Source organism: Raphanus sativus, chromosome 5, assembly GCF_000801105.2.
Source record: "Raphanus sativus cultivar WK10039 chromosome 5, ASM80110v3, whole genome shotgun sequence".
Lineage (NCBI taxonomy): Eukaryota > Viridiplantae > Streptophyta > Magnoliopsida > Brassicales > Brassicaceae > Raphanus > Raphanus sativus.
The window spans coordinates 23,195,356-23,208,304 of NC_079515.1; the positions used below are offsets into that span (position 1 = coordinate 23,195,356).

At 32.5% G+C, this 12,949-nt stretch overlaps 1 protein-coding gene across 1 annotated transcript; it reads right to left on the reverse strand.

Moving 5' to 3' along the window:
- Positions 1–9,161: 9,161 nt before the first annotated feature.
- Positions 9,162–11,787, reverse strand: LOC108860338 (protein PHLOEM PROTEIN 2-LIKE A6-like). Its single transcript, XM_018634236.2, has 3 exons — positions 11,218–11,787; positions 9,982–10,161; positions 9,162–9,757 (listed from the first exon to the last, which is right to left on the reverse strand). The coding sequence occupies exons 1-3, from the start codon at positions 11,703–11,705 to the stop codon at positions 9,370–9,372; spliced, it is 1,056 nt and encodes a 351-aa protein (XP_018489738.1). The 5' UTR covers positions 11,706–11,787; the 3' UTR covers positions 9,162–9,369.
- Between the last annotated feature and the right edge of the window lie 1,162 nt (positions 11,788–12,949).

A 12,949-nucleotide genomic window follows, 5' to 3' on the forward strand; every position in this document is an offset into this window, starting at 1 on the left:
TCTTGAATGTATTTGGGATCGGGTGTGAGTTGAGAGCTTGTAAAAATTTCCCGAGTTGATAATAAAAGATCTGTAGCAGGTCCGGAGACGTAGGCAAAAGTTGGCCGAACTCCATTAACAAATTGTGTGTGTGTTTTTTCGTTCCCATAAATTTTGGTTTCCCGCAAAATGTGATCGTATATTTCCTAACATGGAGAACCTCTATTAATACTGCTCCTGGTCAGTTCTCAGCTTCAAGAACTTGGGAAGCTCTTCATCCTTCTCCTCTAGCAGTTCCTTGGTATAACTCTATTTGGTTCAAGTTTGGAATTCCAAAACATGCCTTTCACGCTTGGGTCTCTGTTCGGGATAGGCTTCCTACTAGACACAGGCTTCTTAACTGGGGAATGAGTGTCCCCTCAGCTTGCTTGCTCTCTGGTGCCGCAAATGAATCTAGAGATCATGTTTACCTTTCCTGTTCGTTCTCTAAGTCTGTTTGGGATTCCTTTTTTCATCATGGGAACTTTAACCCTCCTTACAGTTTCGATGCGATCATCAGGTGGGTTCATCATTCTACTCTGCCTGGCAAGTTAAGAATGATTTGCAAGTTACTTGCCCAAGCGGTCTTTTATGCTATATGGAACGAGAGAAACAAAAGGTTGTACTGAAGATGGAAAATTGTGAGAGAATTATGGAATGTGTTAGTAGCGTAAATGTGTTTCTTGCTTTAACATCACAGGTCTTGATAACATTTGGGATATAAAGCCTCTGCTGGATGGAGAAGAGATCATTAAAGAAGTTCAAAAGGGAGGACCGGTTACTGCAAAACAAGACAAAAGACCCATTATCCGTGAATGTGTAAGTCTTCATATGTGCATATTTGAAAATATTCATGTAGAGTTTGATTGTTAACATGCGATTCTGCAGTGTTATACTATTAATCCCATCTTGCTACTCTCTGTTCTTGTTGCTCTGCTTTGCAGAAAAAGAAATTGGTAACATAGAAAAATCTTTCTTTTGTTCCATTACTGAAGAAACCTGAAGTTTCTGTTGTCTTGGATATTATTATTACTGATGCTTTCAGCTTCTCTTGCTCTTTTGTGAGGCCGAATCACCGGAATGAGATTCTCGTAAGCAAAATAGTTTACGAGATCAACAGTGCACCCACCTCCCACTTCACAAAGCAAGAACAAAAAAACAGGATTCTCAGTCAATTGTCTTGAGTTGAATGATGTTGATTTTGGGATTAGAACATTATTGATATATGTTGGAACTATTTTTTTAGCAATGTATTCATATGCTAAAAATAGAGTTTGTGTAAATGAGAAATGGAGGTCTAATGTGTGTGATTTGAGAAACTTGTATAAAGTTACAAATATACACATTAGATATTTGGATTCGGGTTTTGATTTGTTAGTTGGACTTTATGTTCATTAACTTAATCATATAAACCAAATATATGTGATATTTTATATTGATAAAATATAAAAAAGAAATCCATTTAAAGTATATTATTTTGTCTGAATGAGTCAAATAATAATAATTATACTCTTTAATTTCTTGGTCAAAATGTGAAATGAATTCACATAATAATGACAAGAAATAAAGTTTTCATTAGTGCACCATGGAGTTTTCATTTCTATGTTGAAAATGAAACTTGTGCTTCTCATTATTTTTCTATATAAATGGTTTGTTAGCATGATAGAAAGAGATACACATCAAATACCAAAAGAAAAACCACAATCTCCTATATTGAATAGTCATGTTAGTATTTTTTTTATTTCTTGTGTCTGAGAGTACAACACAAAACTAGTTTCGCCAGGCTTCTGATAGAGTGACGCAAATTCAGAAGATTATTTGTAGTTGTATCCTGGGACTCATTACGTTATCGAACCGTCGCACTACGGGACGTATTTTGAGTTAAGGAAAGAGATAATATCTCGCCTCTGCAGTTGTATCATCTTTTTCTTATTCTTTGATATAATTTTATCATTTTTATTCTTTACAATATTCAGTAATCCATAGTTTATAAAATTCGGTTACATCAGTCTTAACTCAAAAATATCCGTTTATTGCTTTGCACTAACCGGACTGATTATTGTAAAAAATATTTTTTTGTAAGAACAGGTTGATTGATCTTTGAAAAAAGATGCCGGAATCAGATCTATAGGATTATTTAAAAATAATCATTCTTCAATCTAATTCTTTAAATTTTTATTTGTATTTTCCTACTAACAAAAACTGATTATTTTTGTGAAGTGTTTTGTTATGAAAACAGGAATTAGAGAATTCAAGGGTGATGGAAAACAAATTCTTCTGATTTTCTGAAACAAGTTTCAGATTATTTGAGATTTTGTGTGTTTAAATTCATTATAATTAAAATAATTAATATTTTTTGGACTAATGAATTTGACATTTTATGGTTTATAAGAACAGGTTTCATCTTTTGATGGTGACACTGAAAACCATTTTCCGAACGTCATTGGTAACGTATTTGGATGGTTTGTCTACTCTTAATTTTCAAAATAATTAATTGATGGATTGAGTGGTTACAATAATTTTGTATTAAATATTCTAGCTCATAAATGAGTTTAGAATAAAACGTTATTAGTCTCAGTGCATGTTAATGCTTTGACTTGGTTAAGATAATTATTTGCTTTAATTATCAAGAATGGTTTAACGTTTTTTTATTTCGTCTTTCAGATCTTGGGATAACTTAATTTAGTTATTAAGCATATGTTGATCATGAGAAAACAAAAAGGAGTCAAGTTTAAAAAATATGGTGAAAACATATTTATAAACAACATTTTGATCTTTTGAGATCAAGTTGTATGAATGGAAATTGATTTTTGTGAGTCGACGCCCCAAACTAAATTTGGGAAAGGTCTGCCACATATAAATCATTTGCCATAAGAAATAAAATGTTTGTTGATATTGATCAAAACATTTGTATTTCGTCAATACTTAAATGCACCTTTTAAAAAGGTTGACCATACAAAACCAATGAAAATTTTTCATACCAATATGACTGAAATTGACATATGTATTGTAGTTTCTAAAGTCAATATGGTTAAAAATAATCATAGAAAATTGTGGTTTTGATGGTACAAAAATATCATGAAATGATATGTATATTTGCCAAAAGGCAAAAATATGTTTTGAAAAAAAAAACATATACAAAGTTGGATTTATACATCAACTTGAGAGAACTATGAAAATAGTTTTATCTAAAATGTGATTTCCTGAGAATGAAATACATTTTAAAGAAAATTGTAATAATTTTCGAAATTGTTTTATTATTCATTTAAATCTAAAAGAGTTGTAGATTAACTTTCTAAACTCTTAAGAGATGATAAATGTACATATGTATGGTTTTGAGCTATCTCAAGAAATGTGGGGGAAGCTTTGCTTACCATATTAAGTAATTGGCAAGAGGCCAAATGAACTTTGTGATAGTTATCAAAATATGATTAAAAAAAAAACTAGTGTTATACACTGAGTTTTATGTATAATGGTTAATTGTCTCTTGAGGAAAAAAAAAAGATGACAAAAATCATTAGACAATTGATCTCGGCTAATCTCAATAGATTATGTTCCATGTGATGACAACCTAGGATCCTGTTATTAAAGGTGTGTCATGAGATCAAATTGTAATATCATCAAGAGGAATGGGTTTAGCCTATGAACTAAGATGAGGTTTGGCGGTAACTCTACTTATCAGATTGGAGATCCCAAGAAATAGGTTCAAGGAGACAACTAAGTCAAACTAAATCTGCCCAAAGCACTGTAAGACTTCGGTCTATACCCAGTTCCTAGGATGATTAAACAGTGCTACATGTAAGGAATAGAGGATAAGCATTTGATTTTAATGATTTGTGCCAATTGTTTTGAGATATGAATGGAGTAGTACATGATACTGCTCTAAACAAAACTAATGGCAAATCACCTTATGAGTGTGAAATGGGGTCGTTTCTAGGAGAATAAAAAGGCTATATTCTCTAAATTTCACTCATGATTACCAGGAATGTTCACGGCCAAAATGAACACAATAGAGAAATTGGTTTTGTGAGAGAATGAAACTGTGTTTTGGCTATTGTCTAGGTTTACACCAAAGCCCGGGAGGTTCAAGACATCATGGCCACCTCCTGGCCGAGTAAATCCGATAGCTATTAACAATGACTGGTTCAAGGCTGAAAAATTGCTACCAACTCATCATGCAGTATTTCTCGCTTGTACTCTCAAAAGTCCTTAGTTGAGTCTTGTTGAGTCTTGTCGAGTCTTGTCTAGGAAGTCAAGTCTGTCGAGTCGTCTAGTGTCTAGAAGCATTTCTATTCATGTGAGGGATTGTTGGAACTATTTTTTTAGCAATGTATTCATATGCTAAAAATAGAGTTAGTGTGAATGAGAAATGAAGGTCTAATGTGTGTGATTTGAGAAACTTGTATAAAGTTACAAATATACACATTAGATATTTGGATTTGGGTTTTGATTTGTTAGTTGGACTTCATGTTCATTAACTTAATCATATAAACCAAATATATGTGATCTTTTATATTGATAAAATATAAAAAAGAAATCCATTTAAAGTATATTATTTTATTTGAATGAGTCAAATAATAATAATTATACTCTTTAATTTCTTGGTCAAAATGTGAAATGAATTCACATAATAATGACAAGAAATAAAGTCTTCATTAGTGCACCATGGAGGTTTCATTTCTATGTTGAAAATAAAACTTGTGCTTCTCATTATTTTTCTATATAAATGCCTTGTTAGCATGATAGAAAGAGATACATATCAAATACCAAAAGAAAAACCACAATCTCCTATATTGAATAGTCATGTTAGTATTTTTTTTATTTCTTGTGTCTGAGAGTACAACACAAAACTAGTTTCGCCAGGCTTCTGATAGAGTGACGCAAATTCAGAAGATTGTTTGCAGTTGTATCCTGGGACTCATTACGTTATCGAACCGTCGCACTACGGGACGTATTTTGAGTTAAGGAAAGAGATAATATCTCGCCTCTGCAGTTGTATCATCTTTTTCTTATTCTTTGATATAATTTTATCATTTTTATTCTTTACAATATTCAGTAATCCGTAGTTTATAAAATTCGGTTCTATCAGTCTTTTTTTTTAAAAACGAGAAACTTACTTTCTCCGATGCTTACTAGGCTGGTAACCATATGATGATTACACAAATCAACAAGCGCCTATATTGTGTACCTTGGTGCAAATCCTATTTTCTGGTCATCTAACAAACAAAAGACAGTAGCTCGGTCATCCACTGAGGCAGAGTATCAATGCGTAGCTGATACAGCAGCCGAACTTCAGCGGATTGTCTCCATTCTTCGTGAACTTGGTGTTGAATCATTATCTCAACCTGTCCTCTATTGTGATAATGTCGGAGCTATGTACTTGTGTGCTAATCCGGTGTTTCACTTCATTCAGGAACTTGTGCAATCAGGCTTTCTTCGGGTACCACATGTGTCTTCCAAAGATCAACTTGCAAATGCATTCACAAAACCAGTCCCGAGATCATTACTTGACTCGCACTCTTCCAAGAGATATTCATTAGATATATATCCTAGAATATGGCAAGCTAAGATATTATAGATCCTGGCTCACATATTCTAGAAGTATCTTGTGTTTATTCTCATAAGCTTGTATATATACATCTCTCCATTGTAACAGAAATACAAGAAACACATTCTTATAACCTATACTGCTCTCTGCTTCCATGTTCTGTTCCGTTTGATTCATCACTGTTTCATTCTGTTTGGGACATAGATCATCAAAACGGACGGACCTGCTGCTAACCATTGATCATTGGAAAGTACGCGACATAGCTTCTTTGATACTAGGCCTTCCGCTCGCTTATTACACCGCGTGAACCGTGGACTACGAGAGGCCAGATCCAGAAACGAGCATTATTGGTTCACATCACTGAAATCTCTCATTCCTTGGGTGGGTGACCACTGGTGAAGCAGCATGCGAAGAATGATCTTCCATGTCCAAGGTTTCATTAAAATCCCTTGCTACAAGCCATGGTTTATTTCTTGATAGAACCGTGTTTTATAAACTACGGATTACTGAATATTGTAAATAATAAAATTGATAAAATTATACCAAAGAGTAAGAAAAGGATGATACAACTGCAGAGGCGAGATATTATCTCTTTCCTTAACTCAAAATATGTCCCGTAGTGCGACGGTTCGATAACGTAAAGAGTCCCAGGATACAACTGCAAACAATCTTCTGAATTTGCATCACTCTATCAGAAGCCTGGCGAAACTGGTTTTGTGTTGTACTCTCAGACACAAACTAAAATAAAAAATAAGAGACATCACTATCCAACATGGGAGAATCTTTTTACTATTGTCTTGATCGTATATATTCCTTCATATTATTGCAATATGGAGAAGTGCTTTATATGCTTGTTCCAAAGAACACTAATAATAAAACGTACACAAGCATTGACTCAAAATAATAAATTTTGATCAACCATTAAAACAAAGTCAATGGAAACGTTTTTATCATCAATGGCAAAGATATTTTTGAATCATAAATTAATTTGAATTTGACCCAAAACATTGTTAGGGAATTAGACTAGTTGTCTATTAATCAAATTAATTTTTAATTCCAAACCAGTTTAATCTAATTTAATTTGGTTAACTCGGTTTAATGTGCAAACACATTTTGATCGAATATATCTTTCCAGCAATATATTATAGTATAATCATACTTCTCCATATATAAATAAGAGGACTCTCACCTCATATTTTATGTGGGACATTTACTAGTTATTTAAACATAGTCAAATAGTCAAGCTTACAAGTTTTCCAAGGAAATGACTTTGGACCAACATTTCTTATTCAAACGAACTTTGTTTTTGACATATTAATACACTACTTCATAGTGTTTATCAAATATTCGGTTATTCCGACGAACGTCTTCGTCCGGAAACTTACCGAAAATGGTCTAAAACCATCTCGTCAAAAACGAGTTCCAACATTTCTTACAGTGGGTGAGTCTTAACATAGCTTCAAATCACTCCACAACTCCTTCCTCTCTACCACTGTATTTCATGCGTAAATGATTTGAGTAGAAAAAATCTTCTCCTCCATCTATCATCACTGGAATTGTGTCAACTGACCACTTAAAAAAATGGATTAACTCTCCACATCAGGTCTCTAAACCAACCCGAATCTACCGAGTGGTATTAGGTTTTCGTGGTGCATACATAATTTAAATATATATTTTTATAATGAATTAGCTATTTTGTATCCTATAAATGAGCAATTTAAATTTAAAAGAATTTTTTATAAGATAAAAATACAATTGAATTCAAAATATAAATATATTAAAAGAGAGAGAAATGATCTATGTTTTCCATCTGAAACTTAAATCATTTCCAATGGTACTCTATAACTTTCTCTATATTTTGCTCTAACTGAGGATAACTCAATTATATAGAGTTTGATATCCTATAATAATTTATTTTATAATAAATTTATTCTAGAATTACTCGATTATATAATAGAGTTATTCTACTATATAATGAAATGTAGAAGAGAGTTATTTTTACTATGTTTTGTATCAAAATCTTTTCTATAGTAATAATCAAATTATGAAATTTGGATTTGAAACTAAACACTACTTGTGGACTGAAAATAAATTCAACAGCAACTTTATATATTATCTACAATTAAGATTTTAAAACAATGAGACAGAAACACAAAAAGAAAAAGTGCATTAATATGTATTCTCGTATATTATATATATTATGATTATTATTGTGTCAAATTTTTAGTGTGATTTATTTTAATCCTAGTTTTTCATGCTTCCATATATTTTTAATATTTTTAGTAAATTTTCATTTTGTCGTTTACATAATATTTGCTATTTTGGTTTTAAATATATATTTTGGTAACTTTTGTGATTTTACGGATAAATTCATTTGTAATTTTGATTTTTATGCACAAATACAAATTAACTTATTTTAATTTAAGAATATAATTGTTTAATATCAAACATATAAAAATATTTAACATAAGAATATAATTTATATTTTACGACATATTTTCTATGATATTTTACATTCAAACTTAACCGTAATATTGAAATAATTTGTATTTGATTCAGTATTTCCAATAAAAATTAGAGAGCATGCCTATAATATTAGTCATTTAAATCATAAAGTAAAAATAAGATATACATAATTATGATATTATTGGTAAATATTTTTAATATCAATTGTTAATATCTAATTATTAATTAAATGTCATAAATAACATGATAAGTATATTATTACAATACATATCTTAAAAACAATATATATATATATATATATATATATATATATATATATATATATATATCGGTGGAATAGGTTAATGTTTATTACCTATCTTAGATATTATGATTAATATATATATTAAAGTTAAAATAAAATTTACATAAGAATATTAACTAAATTAATGATGTATTCAAAAATTATGGAGAAGATGACAACTAAAAAAAATCATTTCTCAATTAATAATATAGATAGATGAGCATAATAAACTTTGTTATAACATATATATTTTAAAAAACTCCTCTATATCTTACTCTTTCAATTTTTAAATAAGTGTCATTTTGACACTTTTCATGGAAATTAAGAAATTTGTATGATTGACTAGTATATTTATATTTAATAGATGAATCATACAGTATGATTAAATAAATAGGAATAATTTAAGTAAACATCTATTGGTTATCCAAAAAGGTAAAAAAAAAAGATTTAAAGCACAAAATTACAAACCAATGATATTTATTTTGAAACAAAATAGAAAAAACCTAAAGATGGAGTTTTTAGAACTATCTTCGAGGCACGTGATTTTACCATGTATTATATAACGACAAATTTTTAGCCAAGAAAACATATAACGTCGAATTAAAAAAAATTAACTATAAAAGTTTTGGATGTGGAAACCGACGATGAGAGAGCCGAGGCGGACACAAGTCACACAACTAACCAAAGGTATTTTCTCTGGTCACTAACTGACTACAGTCAATCGAAGCGAGTGGTTTGATTTTTCTGCGGTTCATTATATCATATATGTTTCGACTACTTATGTTTCTGGTTCATTATATGTTTCGACTACTTATGTAATCTCTTAAAATAACTGTAAGACTATGGTCATATAACTAGGTTTGGATAATAATTAAAAAAAAACACAAAAAGTTAATTATTAAGAATCTTTTTTGTAATTATTAAGAATCTTAAACAGTCAAGAAGAGACCTTATTAGGACAAGAATAAATTGCACACGATTTTAGCAAACATGAATCTGCTTCTTTTTTTCTTAAACGAAAGAGATATAGGAAAGTCCAATATGATTTTGCATTTTAGTCCAGCGGACGAAATGCAACACCTTTTACCACAAGTCCGGTCTTCCGGACGGTGGCGTCATGCTGACACATGGTGAAAGATATCCTGGCAGGTGATTCCTTTGGTGGTGCCACAAAATCTCCGGCCTTGATGTCGACCCATTCTTTATCACCTATGTAGGGGTCTAAAAAACGTGTCTGCTCCTGCTGAATCACGGTTTTATCGCGCATGGTCACTATCAGAAGCAAGTTCACCGGCTCATGCCATCCAATTGCATCCTCTTCTAACTTAACCACGAATACAACTTCGTACTTTGTTTCTGGTGTCAGTTGACTCGTAAAAGAATTTCCTTCTATGTTCATCCAGTAAACTACTTTCAATGTTGCAATGTCAATGGCTTTTCCGCTGGAACATATTTCGAAAGTAAGACTGTTGAGAAAATGGCCATACTAAATATATCCACAAACATATGTAGAGGTGCTGCATAGGCCTTGTTACTATTTCATAGTAAATAACGTAAAATATAATATTATGTATTTGCAAATAAATAACGTATTTATAATATAATTCGAATATGCAATTTTATAACTGTATTTAACGTAGGTTAGTTCAGTATATAATGGTCTTACTTTGGTGCCTCGTGGATTGAACTCCATGTCCAATTTTCGGGTTTCTCCGAATGCGCAATCTTGATTCTCTTTGCATAGATCATGAAACTGTCTTCAGCGTTTATTTCCATTGGGATATCGGCCAGCACTTCCTGAACCTTCCTGACGATTGATTCTATGAAACTATTATCCGTCTGACCACTGTTACACGTTACCGAGTATCTGACTTAATTCAAATTCCAAAAACATTTAAATTGTGTGATGCGCAAGGCGCAATGTCTTGAAGTTTAATTAATGTTATTATATCAAAAAAGGTACGGCTACAAACACTTTAGAATTCAAGATAATTATATGTTGCGCTACTAAACTATTCTATGTCTACCTAAGCTGGCCTTGGCTAAAGCTGGTAAAACACGAGTTCTACGTGCCAGGCTGCGTAAAATATGTTAGCTACTTTTTTTTGGGTAAAATGTTAAGTATTATACCAGAATTTTTAGTTTGTGACAGATCATACACAGAGTACTAGTAGCACAGAGTACTAGTAGCAGAAAGCAAAAAGAAATCTAAACACAGAACCTTGGCAACGAACGATAACTAAATTTATTTACTGTGGCTGAGAGAGAAGAGGCCAACATTTATTTAAGAGTTACAACTGTGGCTGAGAGAAGAGGCCTCAATACGGTCCCGGGTTCGATTCCCACTGGCCACATGGATATGGGCCCATTGTTTTCGGTTCATTTGAATGTCCATGAGAAGGTATATCCGTGGGATGTACCTCCACCCAGGAGTTAGGCTTGTGTTATCATTGACTCGGGTTTAACCCTTTATCATTTTCAAAAAAAAAAAAAAAACTAAGAAATTGTGCTTTTTATGTATATAACCTAATAAATTCACTCTGAGAATACTATTTGGGAAATATGCTTTAATTTTAACTGCAAAATTCTTTTTCAATGGAGAGAATCCCAAGCCGAAGTCCATAACGGAATCCATGGAAACTCATATTTTCTTGTCAAGAAAAATTGCCAAAGATGATTAAAATAGAGTAAGAGTTAGAGAATTCGTCTAACTCTGCCAAAGAAAAGCATTCAGACTGAACGTTTCAGCCCCTAAGTCAATCTACAATTTCTGCTACAGACAAATAGACAGACCACAGTAGACAAACAAAATTTACTCTTGCGTGACTGCGTGTTATTGATCAAAAATTGGATTAGATACTTTCACTAAAAGTAAGATAAAGAGAAAGGGAACAAAACTAACCTTTCTTCGCGCAAGTGCAAGCCTACTACAGTGGTCATATACGTCAAAGCTTCCTTCCATTTATGGGTTTTTACTAGCTCATGTCGATTTTCACGCTTAAGTCTCCTGAATTTATCACCAAAATCGCCTTCAAGATTGCTCACAACGGAAGGATCCACCTTATAGAAGATAGGAATCCCTATAAGTTTGCCATCGTCCATGCGTTCCTTGATCCTGACCAGCTCATCCAAGCACCAAGCTGAAGTAGTGTACTCTTTCGAGAAGATCGCTAGGGCGACCCTTGACTGCTCGATCCTAACAAGCAAGTGTTGTAAGGTTCTGCCCACCTGCTCGTTACTGTCTATGAAAAAGTTGATTCTCGCTGCTTCGAAAGCAATCACGAGAGAGTCCACGAAGTTTTTGCGCAACTCCACTCCACGGAAGTTGATGAACACTTGAGGGCCTTTTGAGATTTGTCCTGCACCACCAGAAGAAGAAGAACCCGTCATGTTAGAACTTTATTTTTCTCTTAGGCAATATTGTGTTTGGTTGTTTGTTTGACCCTTTAATTTGTGTTTGTTAAGATGGCATATAACCATACTGCTAATCTCACGTATAAATAGACATATGGTCTTTGGGATAATTTTGAGAAGTTGCCAACTTGTGGTAATATATTGACCATCAAAACGTAATTTGAATTTGTCTTCAGCTTAATCGCTAAGTTGAACATAGAATTAGTTTAATCGCTAAGTTGAACATAAAACTAGTTTAATCTAGTTGATTCACATGTTAGGTTTGCACCCACCTTAGTTAGTGGTTTACCTATGAGTAAACTTGATTTTTAAGCCATGATTAACCCCAGTCTCTTAATTGGGATTCTTAGCTTTGGATAAGATACATTTTTTAGTTTTAATTAAGAAATATTAAGAACCATTTCTTAAATAAGAAATATAAAAAACCGTTTCTTAACTGAAAAATATTTTAAAAAATGTCAAATCATGAATTAAAAATCCTAAATAAGAGGTCAGAGTTAATCATGCTCTTAGGGGGTGTATTGAATTAATTATTTAAGAATGGTTTGATGGATTTTAGATATGGTGGGATTCAAGGAGAGTTTGAGTAAATATAGCTGGTTTTGGTAAGATTTTTAAAAAGGACTCAGAAATTAGTGATGATTTGGTAAGATTTTTTTTAAAAAATTTAGAATAGTTTAGATGATTTGAGATAATTCTGAACTCTAGTCTAGATTAAAGTCGTCACTTTTTGTTAGCGTACGATACTTGAGGAGCACGCTTCGCTGGAGATATACATGAGTTGTTACAGAATATGTGTAGAATATAATTTAGATACTGATAAGTGAAGATCTATTGTTGAGATCTCTTTGTGATGTATATAAGCTTGTCGTACGCTGTGAATAACATCAACACATTCTCATCTCTCTCTTCCTTAGTTTACATGGTATCAGAGCCAAACTAAAACAAGATCCATCAAAGGAACGATTGAGAAAGAGAAAAATGTCTGGAGAAATTGTGAAATCCGCAGGTAGCGAAAGTAACAGTGTTTTGTCACCTTATTATCTCCATCCATCTGACAACCCCGGAGTATTCATCTCGTCTGTCCAGTTGACAGGAGAGAACTATGGAGAGTGGTCGTCGGAGTTGGAGAACGCGCTTCGTGCGAAGCGAAAGATCGGCTTCATTGACGGCTCCCTGAAGATGCCGAGTGAGTCAGATCAGCCAGTAGAAGCAGAGAA